Raw genomic sequence first — 15,447 nt, forward strand, 5'->3', positions numbered from 1 at the left:
ACAGAACCAAGCCACATGGGGTCGGCTCAGTCTCAATATTTTAAATCAGGCCGGGCGCGGTGGCTCACACCTGTAATCCCAGCACTTTGGGAGGCCGAGGCAGGTGGATCACGAGGTCAGGAGATCGAGACCATCCTGGCTAACACGGTGAAACCCTGTCTCTACTAAAAATACAAAAAATTAGCCAGGCATGGTAGCGGGCACCTGTAGTCCCAGCTACTCGGGAGGCTGAGGCAGGAGAACGGCGTGAACCCGGGAGGCAGAGCTTGCAGTGAGCCGAGATTGCGCCACTGCACTCCAGCCTGGGGGACAGAGCGAGACTCCGTCTCAAAAAAAAAAAAATTAAAACAATTATTAAATGGAAATTTCTATCCTCGGAGGTGTGAGCCCCCCAGACCCTGACACCTGCCCACCTCTGTGTTCTAGCCTCAGGCCCCCCACTGCCCCAAGAACAGTCACCTCTCAGCCTCCTCCTCCGTCACCTCCTTCCACCTGGGCAGGCCCGTGCTGCCCCCAGCGTTGTTCTGGGCCGAGTGGGTGGCACTGGAGACATTCTTCGGTGGCTTCCCGAAGCCGCTGCTCTCGCTGCCCTCACAGGTGGCTGCCTTGATGATGTTGCTGACAGGAAAGAAGAAAGCACCCTCGTCTCACTGCCCAGGGGAACAGCTCTGCCCACAGGCAGCAGGTGCCCGCTCCCAGAAGTCCCAGGACTGAGCCTGGAAGGGGTGCTGGCAGGTCGGCAGCCGGGGCAGAGGGGGACAGCGGCAGGTGCGAGGCCAGCTCTCCCGTGCCACATCCTGGCCTCTGGACCACCTGTGCCCTGACAAGGTCCCACTCACTGGTACCCAGGATAATGAGCTCTTTGCATTTAAAAACTTCTCACTAAAGTTACATTGAGAGGCTGGGTACAGTGGCTCACACCTGTAATCCCAGCACTTTGGGAGGCCAAAGCGGGCAGATCACCTGAGGTCACGAGTTCGAGACCAGCCTGGCCAACATGGTGAAACCCCATTTCTACTAAAAATACAAAAAAAATTAGCTGGGCATGGTGGCGGGCACCTGTACTCCCAGCTACTCAGGAGTCTGAGGCAGGAGAATCGCTTGAACCTGCGAGGCGGAGGTTGCAGTGAGCCGAGATCGCACCATTGCACTCCAGCCTGGGCAACAAGAACGAAACTCCATTTCAAAAAAAAAAAAAAAATTCCATTAAGTAAGTTCCCAAAAGTCACAGGAGTCCAGAGCCTGAGGGACCCCTGAGCAACCCCAAGGCCATCCCCAATCCCAGCAAGACCATGTGGTGGTGGACTCGGGGGCTCCTCTGCCCCTCTCAGTCCACCCCCACTGTGATGCCTTCTGGGCTCTGCACAAGCCCTGGCTTCCTCCTGGGGGCCCCACCTCAGGGTGAGCCCCAGACCTCACTGTGCCGCCACATCTGGGCTGTTTTCTCTCTGTGGGAAGCTGCCGACCCAAGAACAGAAGAGGGCGGCGGACATGGATGGGGAGCCCGGTTCACGGCTGCTCCATGCGGTTTTATGTGCACTGACCGCATGCCCTGACCGAAGTCGGACCCCGTGTGCACTGACCGCGTGCTCTGACCAAGGTTGGACCCTGTGGACATTGACCACGTGCCCTGACCGAGGTTGGACCCCTTGTGCACTGACCACATGCCCTAACTGAGGTCGGACCCTGCAGCCCCGCGGCCTCCCCGGAAGACCTTACTTGAGGGAGGGGGCGGTCTGGTTGGAGCTCTTGAGCGGGGGCGCCCTCTCCGAGGGGGTGTAGCGGTTGTGCACCATGGTGGTGACGCAGTTGCCCACAGCTCCCTTGTTGCTCCTGCCAGGCCGGAATAGAAACAGGAACGGTCAGGCCTCCGGAGGGGACGCCTGAGATCTCAGAGCTACACTCGCAGCACGGGCTGGGCGGGAACAAAGGCCTTCAGTGCTTGCTATGTGCTGGCAGCAGCGTCGTCCGGTGTCCCCAGGCCCCCTTCCACAGCCTGTGCCCCGATGATGGGGTCCTTCCCAGGATAGGAAAGCTCGACCAGGGAGCTCCCACGGGGCAGGGGATAGAATCAAGGCGTGAATGCTGGATGTGCCCAAGATAGGGGGAGCAGCTCAGGCCAGCAGCTCACAATCAGCTTCTAGAGCAGACTCACAGAAGCGAAGCCCCATCCCACACGATGGATGGAAGCCACACTCTGCCTCTGCCCCTCCGCAGGCCCGCGGGAAGGAGGGGGAACAGGACCAATACCGAGGCCGACAGGAGGGATGGGGAGACTGCAGGAAAGGGGCATCTGCAGACCCGAAGGATTAGAAACAGAAGGGCCAGCAGAGAGCAACTGGGACGCAAGGGAGGGTCCAGGCATTGCGGGGAGGGAGGGCGAGGAGCTGGCAGGTCCCGTACCCCCGGGGAGACACACAGTTCTACCACAGGCACGGACAGGCTTTGAGGCAAAGGGGAGAATCTGGCTGCTCGGCAAAGCCCCTTCCTCACTTGAGCCACTAGCATCCATCCTGCCCTCCCCAGCTGGCCCTGCAGGTGGGGCAGAGGTGGGTGATTCACCCAGGACAGATGCTGCCACCCCTCCCCAGCAGTGCAACCGGGCAACCAGGACTCGAACCCTGGGGCGGGCTGGGGGTTTGTCTCTGGAGAGACTCAGCCCATGAGAAGGGTCCCACAGACACTGGTAGGTGGGGATACTCAACAATGCCTTGCTCTCTGCGCAAGTGCCCCGAAGTGAAGCCACCAGGCAACAGGCTTCCAGCTAACTCCTAGGGCCTCCCTTTTAACAAGAACCACCAAGACATCTGGGCAAAGACCAACATGTCAGAGGCCCAAAACTAAACCAACAGAATGTAACGGGAATGAGGGTAAGCAGAGAGCAGAGCACTGCACGAAACATGCACCTGGCACCAGCCCGCACCTGCACGGGACCACACCTGCACCGGACTGCACCTGCACCGGCCTGCACCAGGCACCAGCCCACACCAGGCACCAGCCCACACCCGGCACCAGCCTGGCCTGCACCTGGCACCAGCCTGCACTCACAAATGGTCAACAGCTGGTTCTCGGAATGGGACTCATTTGCCATTTTGGGTGGTGTGAATATTCCTACCAGGACTGATTTTGAGCTGCTTAGGAATGAGCAGCATGGCACGTATTCATAAATGTTTTCAAGAAAACACTAAATGGCCGGGCGCAGTGACTCACACCTGGAATCCTAGCACTTTGGGAGGCCAAAGCGGGCGGATCACAAGGTCAGGAGTTTGAGACCAGCCTGGCCAACATAGTGAAACCCCGTCTCTACTAAAAATACAAAAACTTGCTGGACGTGGTGGCGCACGCCTGTAGTCCCAGAACTTTGGGAGGCTGAGGCGGGTGGATCACAAGGTTAGGAGTTCGAGACCAGCCTGGCCAACATAGCAAAACCCCGTCTCTACTAAAAATACAAAAATTAGCCAGGCGTCATGGTACACGCCTGTAGTCCCAGCTACCCAGGAGGCTGAGGCAGGAGAATCATTGGAACCCAGGAAGCAGAGGTTGCGGTGAGCCGAGATCACACCACTGCACTCTGGCTTGGGCGACAGAGCAAGACTTCGTCTCAAAAACAAAAACAAACAAACAAACAAAAAAACACTAGAAGAAATAGCTTGAAAAGATGCTTCTCCTGCGGAGCAGGAGCCAGGGGTAGGAGGGGCGGCAGGTGGGGGGTAGGAGGGGCAGTGGGGGGGGTAGGAGGGGTGGGGGGGTAGGAGGGGTGGGGGGGGTAGGAGGGGTCGGGGGGTAGGAGGGGTGGGTGGGGTAGGAGGGGTGGGGGGTAGGAGGGGGGGGCAGTGGGGGGGTAGGAGGGGCAGTGGGGGGGTAGGAGGGGTGGGGGGGTAGGAGGGGTGGGGGGGTAGGAGGGGTGGGGGGTAGGAGGGGCGGGGGGGCAGGAGGGGCGGGGGGGCAGGAGGGGCGGGGGGGCAGGAGGGGCAGTGGGGGGGGCAGGAGGGGTGGGGGGTAGGAGGGGCAGTGGGGGGGTAGGAGGGGCAGTGGGGGGGGTAGGAGGGGTGGGGGGTAGGAGGGGTGGGGGGTAGGAGGGGCGGGGGGGTAGGAGGGGCAGTGGGGGGGTAGGAGGGGCAGTGGGCGGGGTAAGAGGGGCAGTGGGCGGGGTAGGAGGGGCAGTGGGGGGGGTAGGAGGGGCAGTGGGGGGGTAGGAGGGGCAGTGGGGGGGTAGGAGGGGCAGTGGGGGGGTAGGAGGGGTGGGGGGTAGGAGGGGCAGTGGGGGGGGTAGGAGGGGTGGGGGGTAGGAGGGGCGGGGGGGTAGGAGGGGCAGTGGGGGGGTAGGAGGGGTGGGGGGGTAGGAGGGGCAGTGGGGGGGGTAGGAGGGGCAGTGGGAGGGTAGGAGGGGTGGGGGGTAGGAGGGGCAGTGGGGGGGGTAGGAGGGGTGGGGGGTAGGAGGGGTGGGGGGGTAGGAGGGGTGGGGGGGTAGGGGGGCAGTGGGGGGGTAGGAGGGGTGGCGGGTAGGAGGGGTGGGGGGGTAGGAGGGGTGGGGGGCAGGAGGGGCAGGGGGGCAGGAGGGGCAGTGGGGGGGGCAGGAGGGGTGGGGGGGTAGGAGGGGCAGTGGGGGGGTAGGAGGGGTGGCGGGTAGGAGGGGCAGTGGGGGGGCAGGAGGGGTGGGGGGGTAGGAGGGGCAGTGGGGGGGTAGGAGGGGTGGCGGGTAGGAGGGGCAGTGGGGGGGTAGGAGGGGTGGGGGGGTAGGAGGGGTGGGGGGGTAGGAGGGGTGGGGGGTAGGAGGGGCAGTGGGGGGGTAGGAGGGGCAGTGGGGGGGGTAGGAGGGGTGGGGGTAGGAGGGGTGGGGGGTAGGAGGGGCGGGAGGGTAGGAGGGGCAGTGGGGGGGTAGGAGGGGCAGTGGGCGGGGTAAGAGGGGCAGTGGGCGGGGTAAGAGGGGCAGTGGGGGGGGTAGGAGGGGCAGTGGGGGGGTAGGAGGGGCAGTGGGGGGGTAGGAGGGGCAGTGGGGGGGTAGGAGGGGTGGGGGGTAGGAGGGGCAGTGGGGGGGGTAGGAGGGGTGGGGGGGTAGGAGGGGCAGTGGGGGGGTAGGAGGGGTGGGGGGGTAGGAGGGGTGGGGGGGTAGGAGGGGCAGTGGGGGGGGTAGGAGGGGCAGTGGGGGGGGTAGGAGGGGCAGTGGGGGGGTAGGAGGGGTGGGGGGGTAGGAGGGGCAGTGGGGGGGGTAGGAGGGGCAGTGGGGGGGGTAGGAGGGGCAGTGGGGGGGGTAGGAGGGGCAGTGGGGGGGTAGGAGGGGTGGGGGGTAGGAGGGGCAGTGGGGGGGGTAGGAGGGGTGGGGGGTAGGAGGGGTGGGGGGTAGGAGGGGCAGTGGGGGGATAGGAGGGGCAGTGGGGGGATAGGAGGGGCAGTGGGGGGGTAGGAGGGGTGGGGGGGTAGGGGGGCAGTGGGGGGGTAGGAGGGGTGGCGGGTAGGAGGGGCAGTGGGGGGTAGGAGGGGCAGTGGGGGGTAGGAGGGGCAGTGGGGGGTAGGAGGGGTGGTGGGTAGGAGGGGCAGTGGGGGGGGTAGGAGGGGTGGGGGGGGTAGGAGGGGCAGTGGGGGGGTAGGAGGGGTGGGGGTAGGAGGGGCAGTGGGGGGGGTAGGAGGGGTGGGGGGTAGGAGGGGCAGTGGGGGGATAGGAGGGGCAGTGGGGGGGTAGGAGGGGTGGGGGGGTAGGGGGGCAGTGGGGGGGTAGGAGGGGTGGGGTGGTAGGAGGGGTGGGGGGGTAGGGGGGCAGTGGGGGGGTAGGAGGGGTGGGGGGGTAGGGGGGCAGTGGGGGGGTAGGAGGGGCAGTGGGGGGGGTAGGAGGGGCAGTGGGGGGGTAGGAGGGGTGGGGGGTAGGAGGGGTGGCGGGTAGGAGGGGCAGTGGGGGGGTACGAGGGGTGGGGTGGTAGGAGGGGTGGGGGGGTAGGGGGGCAGTGGGGGGATAGGAGGGGCAGTGGGGGGGTAGGAGGGGTGGGGGGGTGGGGGGGCAGTGGGGGGGTAGGAGGGGTGGCGGGTAGGAGGGGCAGTGGGGGGGTAGGAGGGGTGGGAGGTAGGAGGGGTGGGGGGGGTAGGGGGGCAGTGGGGGGGTAGGAGGGGCAGTGGGGGGGGTAGGAGGGGCAGTGGGGGGGGTAGGAGGGGCAGTGGGGGGGTAGGAGGGGTGGGGGGGTAGGAGGGGCAGTGGAGGGGGTAGGAGGGGCAGTGGGGGGGGTAGGAGGGGCAGTGGGGGGGCAGGAGGGGTGGGGGGGTAGGAGGGGCGGGGGGGTAGGAGGGGTAGTGGGGGGGGTAGGAGAGGCAGCACATTTTAAGCCTATGGTGCTGTCTGACATTTTGGCTGTGTATGAACATATAACTGATAAATACTAAGGTAAATTTTGGGGCCAGGTGTGGGGGCTCACACCTGTACTCCCAGGCCTTTTGGGGAGGCCGAGGAAGGAGGATTGCCCGAGCCCAGGAGTTTGAGACCAGCCTGGGCAACACAGCAAGACTTCATCTCTACAACAGATTTAAAAATTAGCCAGGAGTGGTGGTGTGCACCTGTGGTCCCAGCTGCTCCGAAGGCTGATGGGGGAGGATCTCTTGAGCCCAGGAGGTAGAGGCTGCAGTGAGCTATGATCGTGGACTCCAGTCAGGGTGACAGAAGAGAACCTGTGTCTAACTTAAAAATAAATTAAAAAGCAAGAATTGAGCTGGGTGCGGTGGCTCACGACTGTAATCCCAGCACTTTGGGAGGCCAAGGTGGGTGGATCATGAGGTCAGGAGATCGAGACCATCCCAGCCAACATGGTGAAACCCTGTCTCTACTAAAAAAAAATACAAAAATTAGCTGGGCGTGGTGGCGTGGTGGCACATGCGTATAATCTCAGCTACTCGGGAGGCTGAGGCCGGAGAATCGCTTGAACCAGGGAGTCAGAGGTTGCAGTGAGCCGAGATCACGCCACCACACTCCAGCCTGGTGACAGAGCAAGACTCCGTCTCAAAAAAAAAAAAAAAAAAAGGCAAGAATTCTTCCTGTGCCAACCCTGGAGAATAACCACACAGTCTCCCCTCTGAGATTATTCCCTTGGCGAAGGCTCTAAATGCCGGAGGAAAAATGTGTCCCCAATCCCTTCCACTCATGGGTCCCCTGAGGCCTAGCCCAAGGAGTCCACACGCTCCTTGAAGGCTCAGAGGCAGCTGCCTGGAGTCCATTTCTTTTGGAGCTTCCCCAGGCCCCCCTATAAGCCTCCTCAGCCAAGGCCCCTCCCCAGGCCCCACCCTCTCAGCCCCATGTGAGCCTCCAGGCCTGAAACTCTTTAAGAGCAAAGCCTGGGCCGAGAGCCCCTTATGTGCAAGATGCCACCTGGCAGCCTCCTGCCTGCACCCTTGGGAATGAAAGCCATTCTTTCACTCACTCACTCATTCATTCATTCTAAAGCACCCTGAACGAGCCATAAACAAGGCAAAGACACACACAGTCTCCACTCCAGGAGCTTCCCACTGGTGCCCGTCGTGGGCACCTGCACTGGTCGTACCTGTTGTTAGCAGTGAAGTTGGGGGCCAGGGCCACGGTGCATTCTTTCCTCCGCGGGCCCGCTGGTGAGTCAAGGGCACTGGAACTCCGGGCATTGGATGGCAAGGTGAAGCCCCGGGGCTGGTCATCCTGTCAGACAGCTCAGCCCATGACACCACCCGCACACACCCAGACACCCCATCCCTTCCCTGCCTCTCCCACAAACGGGAGGAGCCCCCGACTTCCCATACAGGCAGGTGGATGTCCTGGGGTCTGCCATGTCAGATCTAAGTTGACACCCTCCCTGCAGTGCCCTTTTGCAAAGGCAGTGAGAACAAATTAGGAACCAGGCCACAATCCCATTGCAGAGACCAGGACGTGGGGCCGCACGCACCACCTTACCAGGACGTTCCAGGTGGCTCCCTTCTCGCTGGGGGCTGTGCTCAGGCTGGCCGGCCTCTTTTTCCCACTGGGGCTGCCCTTGAAGAGCATCAGGAAGTCCGTGGGCTCCGCTGGCCTGCGTCCGAGAGAGGGTGGCACACAGGGAAAGAGTCACCAGCCGGGAAGCCGACGCTAGGCACACAGACCAGGCAGGTCCCACGAGGACAGAGGGGCCGAGGCACTAGCAGCAACTATGTTTCCAGGCCCAAAGCTCCAATCTGACCACCGTGCCTGGCCAGGGTTCCTCAGTGGAGCTGGCGTTCAGGGTGAGCTTCCGTCAGAAGCCCCTGGGAGCTTCATCAGTCACACTGATCACCGTTTCTGGGGACAAGGGCCTTATTTGTTTTTTCTTTTTTTTTTTTTAATGTTAGTAGAGACAGGGTTTTGGCTATGTTGCCCAGGCTGGTCTCGAACTCCTGGGCTCAAGAGATCCTCTCACCTTGGCCTCCCAGAGTGCTGGGATTGCAGGTGTGAGCCTGCGCACCCGGCTGCCCACCGAGGGCCTTAAATACCGTGGCTGCCTCTGCTGTCACCCTCTTCCCTGGGAACCAAGAGCCACACACGCTGCTGCTCAGAGCAGAAGGGGAAGCACAGCTGGAAGGCATGGGCTGGTGGCCAATCCCCACTGCCACCCTGCCCCATGGGAGGCCATGGCTGCACTGAACACAACTCATCAGTTGGGATCAAAACCGTGGCCTGGCTGAGGGTGGTGACACACCACACACCACACCACACACCACACACACACATACACCACACACACGGCATAACACACACACCACACACCACACACCATACACACCACACACACACCCCATACACACCACACACACCACATAACACACACACCACAAACCACACACACACATAACACACACACCACAAACCACACACACACCACACACACACCCCATACACACCACATAACACACACACCACAAACCACACACCATACACACCACACACACACCCCATACACACCACACACACCACATAACACACACACCACAAACCACACACAACACACCACACACACACACCATATACACCACACACACACCACACACCACACACAACACACATACCACACACACACCACATACACACACCATACATACCACACATTACACACCATGCACAACCACATACCACACATACCACATACCACACACACCACACACTGCACACCACATACACACCACACACACCACACACACACCACACAACACATACCATACACACGACACACCACACACACACCACACACCACACACATACCACATCCACCACACACCACATACACACACACACCACACACATACCACACACACCACATACACACACCACATACACACACACCCCACATACCATACACACCACACACCACACACACACGCCACATACACACACACCACACACCACATACCATACACCCCACAGACCACACACATACCACATACACCACATACCATACACCCCACAGACCACACACATACCACATACACCACACCACACACAAACACACACACACCACACACGCACCACAACCACACACACACCACACACACCAACCATACACACCACATACACTACACACACACCACACACCACATACCATGCACACCACACACACACCACACATACACACCATAGACCACACACACCACATATACCACACCACACACAAACCACACACCACACACGCACCACAAACCACACACACCACACAGACACCACACATACCACACACACCATATAACACACAAACCACACCATACACCACACACACCCCATACACACACACCACACACGCACCACTCACAAACCACACCCCCCACACACACCACTCACACCACACACCCACACACCACACACACCACACTCACACCACACACCACACACATAACACACACACCACACTCATACCACACCCACACACCACACACACCACACTCACACCACACCCCCACACACCACACACACCACACACATACCCCACACACACACCACACTCACACCACACACCCACACACCACACACCCCCCCACACACACGCCACACTCATACCACACACCCACACACCACACTCACACCACACACCCACACACCACACCCCCCCCACACACCACACTCACACCACACACCCACACACCACACACCACACACATACCCCCCCACACAGCACACACATACCCCCACACACACCACACATACCCCATACACACACCACACTCACACCACACATACCACACTCACACCACACCCACACACCACACACACACCACACACATACCCTCCACACACGCCACACTCACACCACACACCCACACACCACACCCCACACACACACACCACACTCACACCACACACCCCACACACACACACCACACTCACACCACACACCCCACACACACACACCACACTCACACCACACACACACACCACACTCACACCACACACCCACACACCACACACTCCCCACACACACCACACTCATACCACACACCCACACACACACCACACTCACATCACACACCCACACACCACACACACACCACACTCACACCACACACCCACACCCCCCACACACACCACACTCACACCACACACCCACACACCACACACACACCAGCTGGCCTTGGCAGTCCCTTGCTTGGTGGGACTCCATGAAGCCAGTTTCTGAGCTGAGAGCGGCTCCCAGAGGCTGTACTGGACGGGGTGTGGTGGCCGCAGCTCTTGGTCTTCCCAGGAAGGGTCCAGCCGGGGCCCTTGGTGGCCCAGAACTCAGCCTTCATTAGGTCCACGGCCCCACGGGAGCACCCTGCTCGCTCGGGGACAATGCCTGGTGGGAGGTGGTGTCAGGGCCTCGCCCACCACTCTGGGCTAGAGGATGTCCCCCCTGGAGGCTGCTGGCCACCACTGGCTCCACTCCCCACAACACCCCCACTGGGGCCATTGAGGCAGCTCCTCCCCAGCTCGCTGGTTTGGAGGCCGCGAGGGACAGCGGCAGGGTTTAAGTGGGCAAAGGTGGGAACAGGGGCGCACAGCGTAGGGGTTCAGAAGGGTCACAGTGCTGCCCCCTCTCGCAAATGACAGCTTTTGACATTCAGAGGGCAGGTGGAAAGGGCTTCAGCGGAGCCCTCAGGCAGGGTCCCAGCAGCCGCTGGGACAGCAAGGAGGAAGGGAGGGATGCGGTACAGGAGAGTGTCTGCCTCAGGCCTCCCGCCCCAATGTGAGAGGAGGCCTGCGACACAAAGCTGGCCCGTGAGGTCACTCCAGGCCTCACTAGCCAGCAAGGGCCCGGGACCCGGGAGGCTGGAGGAAGCGCAGAGCAGAGGCAGGGAGGAGCAGGCAGGGTTGGGGGGGCACCTGAGGTCCCGGGAAGGGGCCAGGGTTATCTGAGGGCCTTGAGGGTTACCTGGGGGAGCCGCTCCGAGGCTGGCTGACCTGCGTGGTGCTGTTGGATCTTCTAAGGTTGTTGATGGCCCGGGAGCCCCCAGGCCCTGTGGCCTCCTGCATAAAGGGAGAAAACAATTAAGCAGCAAAGGCTCACTCACCAGTTTGCTCAGCCTCCGCCAGCTTTGGAGAAACGCAGTCAGAGAACAGAGGGGTGGCCCTAGGGGCACAGGTGGCCCAGATAGCCTGAAACGCAGTGGGTGGTCAGAGCGGCAGGAGCACTGGACAGCAGGCAGCGCGAGGGGGGCTCAGGCCCGACCTCTAAGAGCCTCCCCCTCCCCGCATTAAACAGCCCTTCACCCCTGGCAGAGGGAGGGCGGGAAGGGAGCTGCTCACCGTCACCACTGTCACCCACCAGCTCCCAGGAACCGTGAGCTCCCACCTTCCGTGAATGAGAACCCCTGGCGACCCTTCAGCCCGCGGTCTCCTCCGTCAGCAGGGAGGGCACCCAGAGCGACTCTGTGGGGTCACGATGAGGACTAACGAGATGCAACCATGACCAGGTGCTGCAGGACCCGGGAGTGAGTGCAGCCAACTGCTCAGCGGTTCCAGGTCCGTGGAAAGGGGTGGAGGGGCACAAGGGACGGAGGGGAGGCTGCACTGCAGACACTAAGCGAGGATCAGAGCGCTCAGAGAAGCAGCGTTAAGCGAGGATCAGAGCGCTCGGAGAAGCAGACGCTAAGCGAGGATCAGAGCGCTCGGAGAAGCAGCGCTTGGGGAAGTGGCGCTTGGGGAAGTGGCACTCGGGAGTACCTTACGCTACGCTCCCTGACTTTCCCGTAGGCTTAAAAACCCTCCAAATCGGCCAGATGCGGTGGCTCACACCTGTAATCCCAGCACTTTGGGAGGCCAGGGTGGGCGGATTACGAGGTTAAGAGATGGAGACCGCTGGGCGCGGTGGTTCACGCCTGTGATCCCAGTGCTTTGGGAGGCTAAGGCGGGTGGATCACGAGGTCAGGAGATCAAGACCATCCTGGCCAACATGGTAAAACCCCGTCTCTACTAAAAATACAAAAATTAGCTGGGCATAGTGGCAGGTGCCTGTAGTCCCAGCTACTCAGCAGGCTGAGGCAGGGGAATTGCTTAAACCTGAGAGGCGGAGGTTGCAGTGAGCTGAGATTGGGCCACAGCACTCCAGCCTGGAGACAGAGCAAGACTCCGTCAAAAAACAAAAACCCTCCAAATCAAACATTTCGGGGGAAAGGGCTCACAGTCCAGTGGGAAACGGTCTGCAGAACACCACCGGATGCCACTGGATGCCAATGGATGCCACGGCGACCAGTGATATCGATCCTGGCCAGGTGCCCACGCCACCACAGGATGGGACCTCGGGTCTCCAGTTTCCCAGGAAAAGAGACCTATGAACTTTCAGGTTTATTTTTAAATCTGAATCCTTAAGCTGAAAACAACCCAACCAAAAAAAGACCAAAAAAAAAAAAAAAACTCCAGGAAAGCAGCCACACACATGGACCCCACCAGGACACCCCAATCATTTGTTACGGGCATTTCTCGGTCAGGAAACTGTGGTCTGAAACAGCTGAACAGAAAGTGCAGGCAGGGAGCCCAGCTCGGCGGCGGCAGAGCCAGTTAAAGGAGGCCAGGCAGAGGCTGCTGCAAGGTCTGGGGGTGGAAATCCCACGAGCGCGTGGGCGCCACCATTCTTCCAGGGAAAGGACTCACGGGCTTGGTCACACCTTCCAGACCAGGCTACACACAGTGACTACCAGAGAGCAAAAGCTAACGCCCAATACAAGAGGCAGCCGCCGCCCCGTTCTCCACGCTGGGGCGGCAGTGGCCCTGTGCAATTCCTCGTTCAATCCCTGCTAGGCTGTGCTCCCAGGGCCCCAAACTGGGCGCTGGAAAGGTGTTTGGGAGGTCAGAAGGCAGGGCGCAGGGAGCACAATAGCAGGAGAGGAAGGGCCCCATGGAGGCCTCCATCCTTCTAGGAAAAACGAGATGCCTTCTGGGAAGCCTGGGCAGTGCCCATCGGACAGCAAGTGCCCAAAAGAGGGACCCTGAAAAGCGGTCAGTGAGGAAAGGATTGACCAGGGGGTGAGCACAGGCTTTGTGACCTGGAGGCTGCTGGAGGGGCTGAGAGAGGCAAAGGGGCAGCAGGCAGAAGTCACTCATGCGGCAGGGACTGCAAGCCCTCCACCCCTGGGAGGCGGACGCCAAGCCCCTGAGGAAAGTGTCTTTGTTTACCAGGGGCCTTGGGCAAGCCTGAGGGTCTAAATACGTGATTTGTGGCCAGGCGTGGTGGCTCACACCTATAATCCCAACACTTTAGGAGGCCAAAGCAGGTGGATCACTTGATCCCAGTAGTTCAAGGGCAATATGGTGAAACCCCGTCTCTATGAAAAATAAAAAAATTAGCCAGGCATGGTGGCATGCACCTACAGTCCCAGCTACTCAGGAGGCTGACGTGGGAGGATCACTTGAGCCCAGGAGTTAAAGGCTGTAGTGAGCTATGATAGTGTCACCGCACTCCAGCCTGGGCAACACAGTGAGACCCTGTCTCTGAAAAAAAAAAAAAAAGAAGAAAAAATAGAAAAATCAGCAAAGAACATGGACAATTCATAGAAAACGAAATATACACAGCTCTTAAAAATATGAAAAGATGAGGCTGGGCGCAGTGGCTCACGCCTGTAATCCCAGCACTTTGAGAGGCCGAGGTGGGTGGATAATCTGAGGTCGGGAGTTTGAGACCAGCCTGGCCACCATGGTGAAACCTCGTCTCTACTAAAAAGATATATATATAAAAATTAGCCGGGCATGGTGGCATGCACCTGTAATCCCAGCTACTCAGGAGGCTGAGGCAGGAGAATCGCTTGAACTGGGAGGCGGAGGTTGCAGTGAGCCGAGATTGCGCTACTGCACTCCAGCCTGGGTGACAGAGCAAGATTCCATCTCAAAAAAAAAAAAAAAAAAGAAAAAGAAAAGATGTTCAGCCTCACTCACAGAAGATGGTAAGTTAGAAATACAATCAGAGGTGGAGGGCGAAGTGCTGTCCAAGTAGCCCTGGACAGGAGTGGGGCCCATGCAGAAGGGCTGTTCCGAGTAGCCCTGGGCAGGAGTGGGGCCCGTGCAGAGGGGCTAGTCTCAAGTAGCCCTGGGCAGGAGTGGGGCCCATCAGCCTAGAGGCAGAGGGGTTCTTCCTAATAGCCCTGGGCAGGAGTGGGGCCGGTGCAGAGGGGCTGTCCGGAGTAGCCCTGGGCAGGAGTGGGGCCCGTGCAGAGGGGCTGTCCCGAGTAGCCCTGGGCAGGAGTGGGGTCCGTGCAGAGGGGCTAGTCCCAAGTAGCCCTGGGCAGAAGTGGGGCCCATCAGCCTAGAGGCAGAGGGGTTCTTCCTAATAGCCCTGGGCAGGAGTGAGGCCCGTGCATAGGGGCTGTCCCGAGTAGCCCTGGGCAGGAGTGGGGCCGGTGCAGAGGGGCTGTCCCGAGTAGTGCTGGGCAGGAGTAGGGCCCGTGCAGAGGGGCTGTCCCGAGTAGTGCTGGGCAGGAGGGGGGCCGGTGCAGAGGGGCTGTCCCAGAGCATGGCACAGCATTGGTGGTGTTCTTCCCATGGGGTTTGGGTTATCCACTGTGACACCACCTTACACACCTTACACACACACAGGAGCTAAACCAGGGACAGCAGACAATGGGGCCGCATCCTCACTGCAGGAGGAGAGGTTACAATCAGCAAGCGTCGGGGGGCGAGAGGTGCCACTAGCAGCAGAGACATCAGTAGGACCCACAACACCGATGGTTACTATGTATAGACAGTGCGTATATTACACACCAGCTGGTGTACACTACACACTTCCTTGCTCTGTTGGCTGAGAAGACCAGAAACAGCCCAGTAGAGACAAGCATACCCAGCTCCCAGACCTTGGCCTCTAAGATCACTCTCCAAGAAAAAGAACCGGGGCTTCTTGAAGAAATGGCTGATTCCAGGACTGGAGGAGGAAATAGACAAGATGAGGCTGGAGTAGTTTATAGGGCCAGAAATAAGGATGTGCTCACAAGACAAAGTGATGGGCAATGACACAGGGACACAGGAGCCACCTGAAAGTT

The 15,447-nt window shown here is 60.2% G+C and overlaps 1 protein-coding gene across 8 annotated transcripts in view; it reads right to left on the reverse strand.

Moving 5' to 3' along the window:
- Positions 1-15,447, reverse strand: part of CEP131 (centrosomal protein 131) — a 37,635-nt gene that overhangs the window by 12,065 nt on the left and 10,123 nt on the right. For all 8 annotated transcript variants that reach the window (XM_054456596.2, XM_063656325.1, XM_054456598.2 and 5 more), the window contains exons 3-7: positions 11,355-11,449; positions 7,898-8,012; positions 7,518-7,645; positions 1,720-1,833; positions 460-618 (exon numbers count right to left, since the gene is read on the reverse strand). In XM_054456596.2, the coding sequence (XP_054312571.1) occupies positions 460-618; positions 1,720-1,833; positions 7,518-7,645; positions 7,898-8,012; positions 11,355-11,449 (611 nt within the window). The remainder of the gene's footprint in view (positions 1-459; positions 619-1,719; positions 1,834-7,517; positions 7,646-7,897; positions 8,013-11,354; positions 11,450-15,447) is intronic.

This window comes from Pongo pygmaeus, chromosome 19 (genome assembly GCF_028885625.2).
Source record: "Pongo pygmaeus isolate AG05252 chromosome 19, NHGRI_mPonPyg2-v2.0_pri, whole genome shotgun sequence".
Taxonomy (NCBI): Eukaryota; Metazoa; Chordata; class Mammalia; order Primates; family Hominidae; genus Pongo; species Pongo pygmaeus.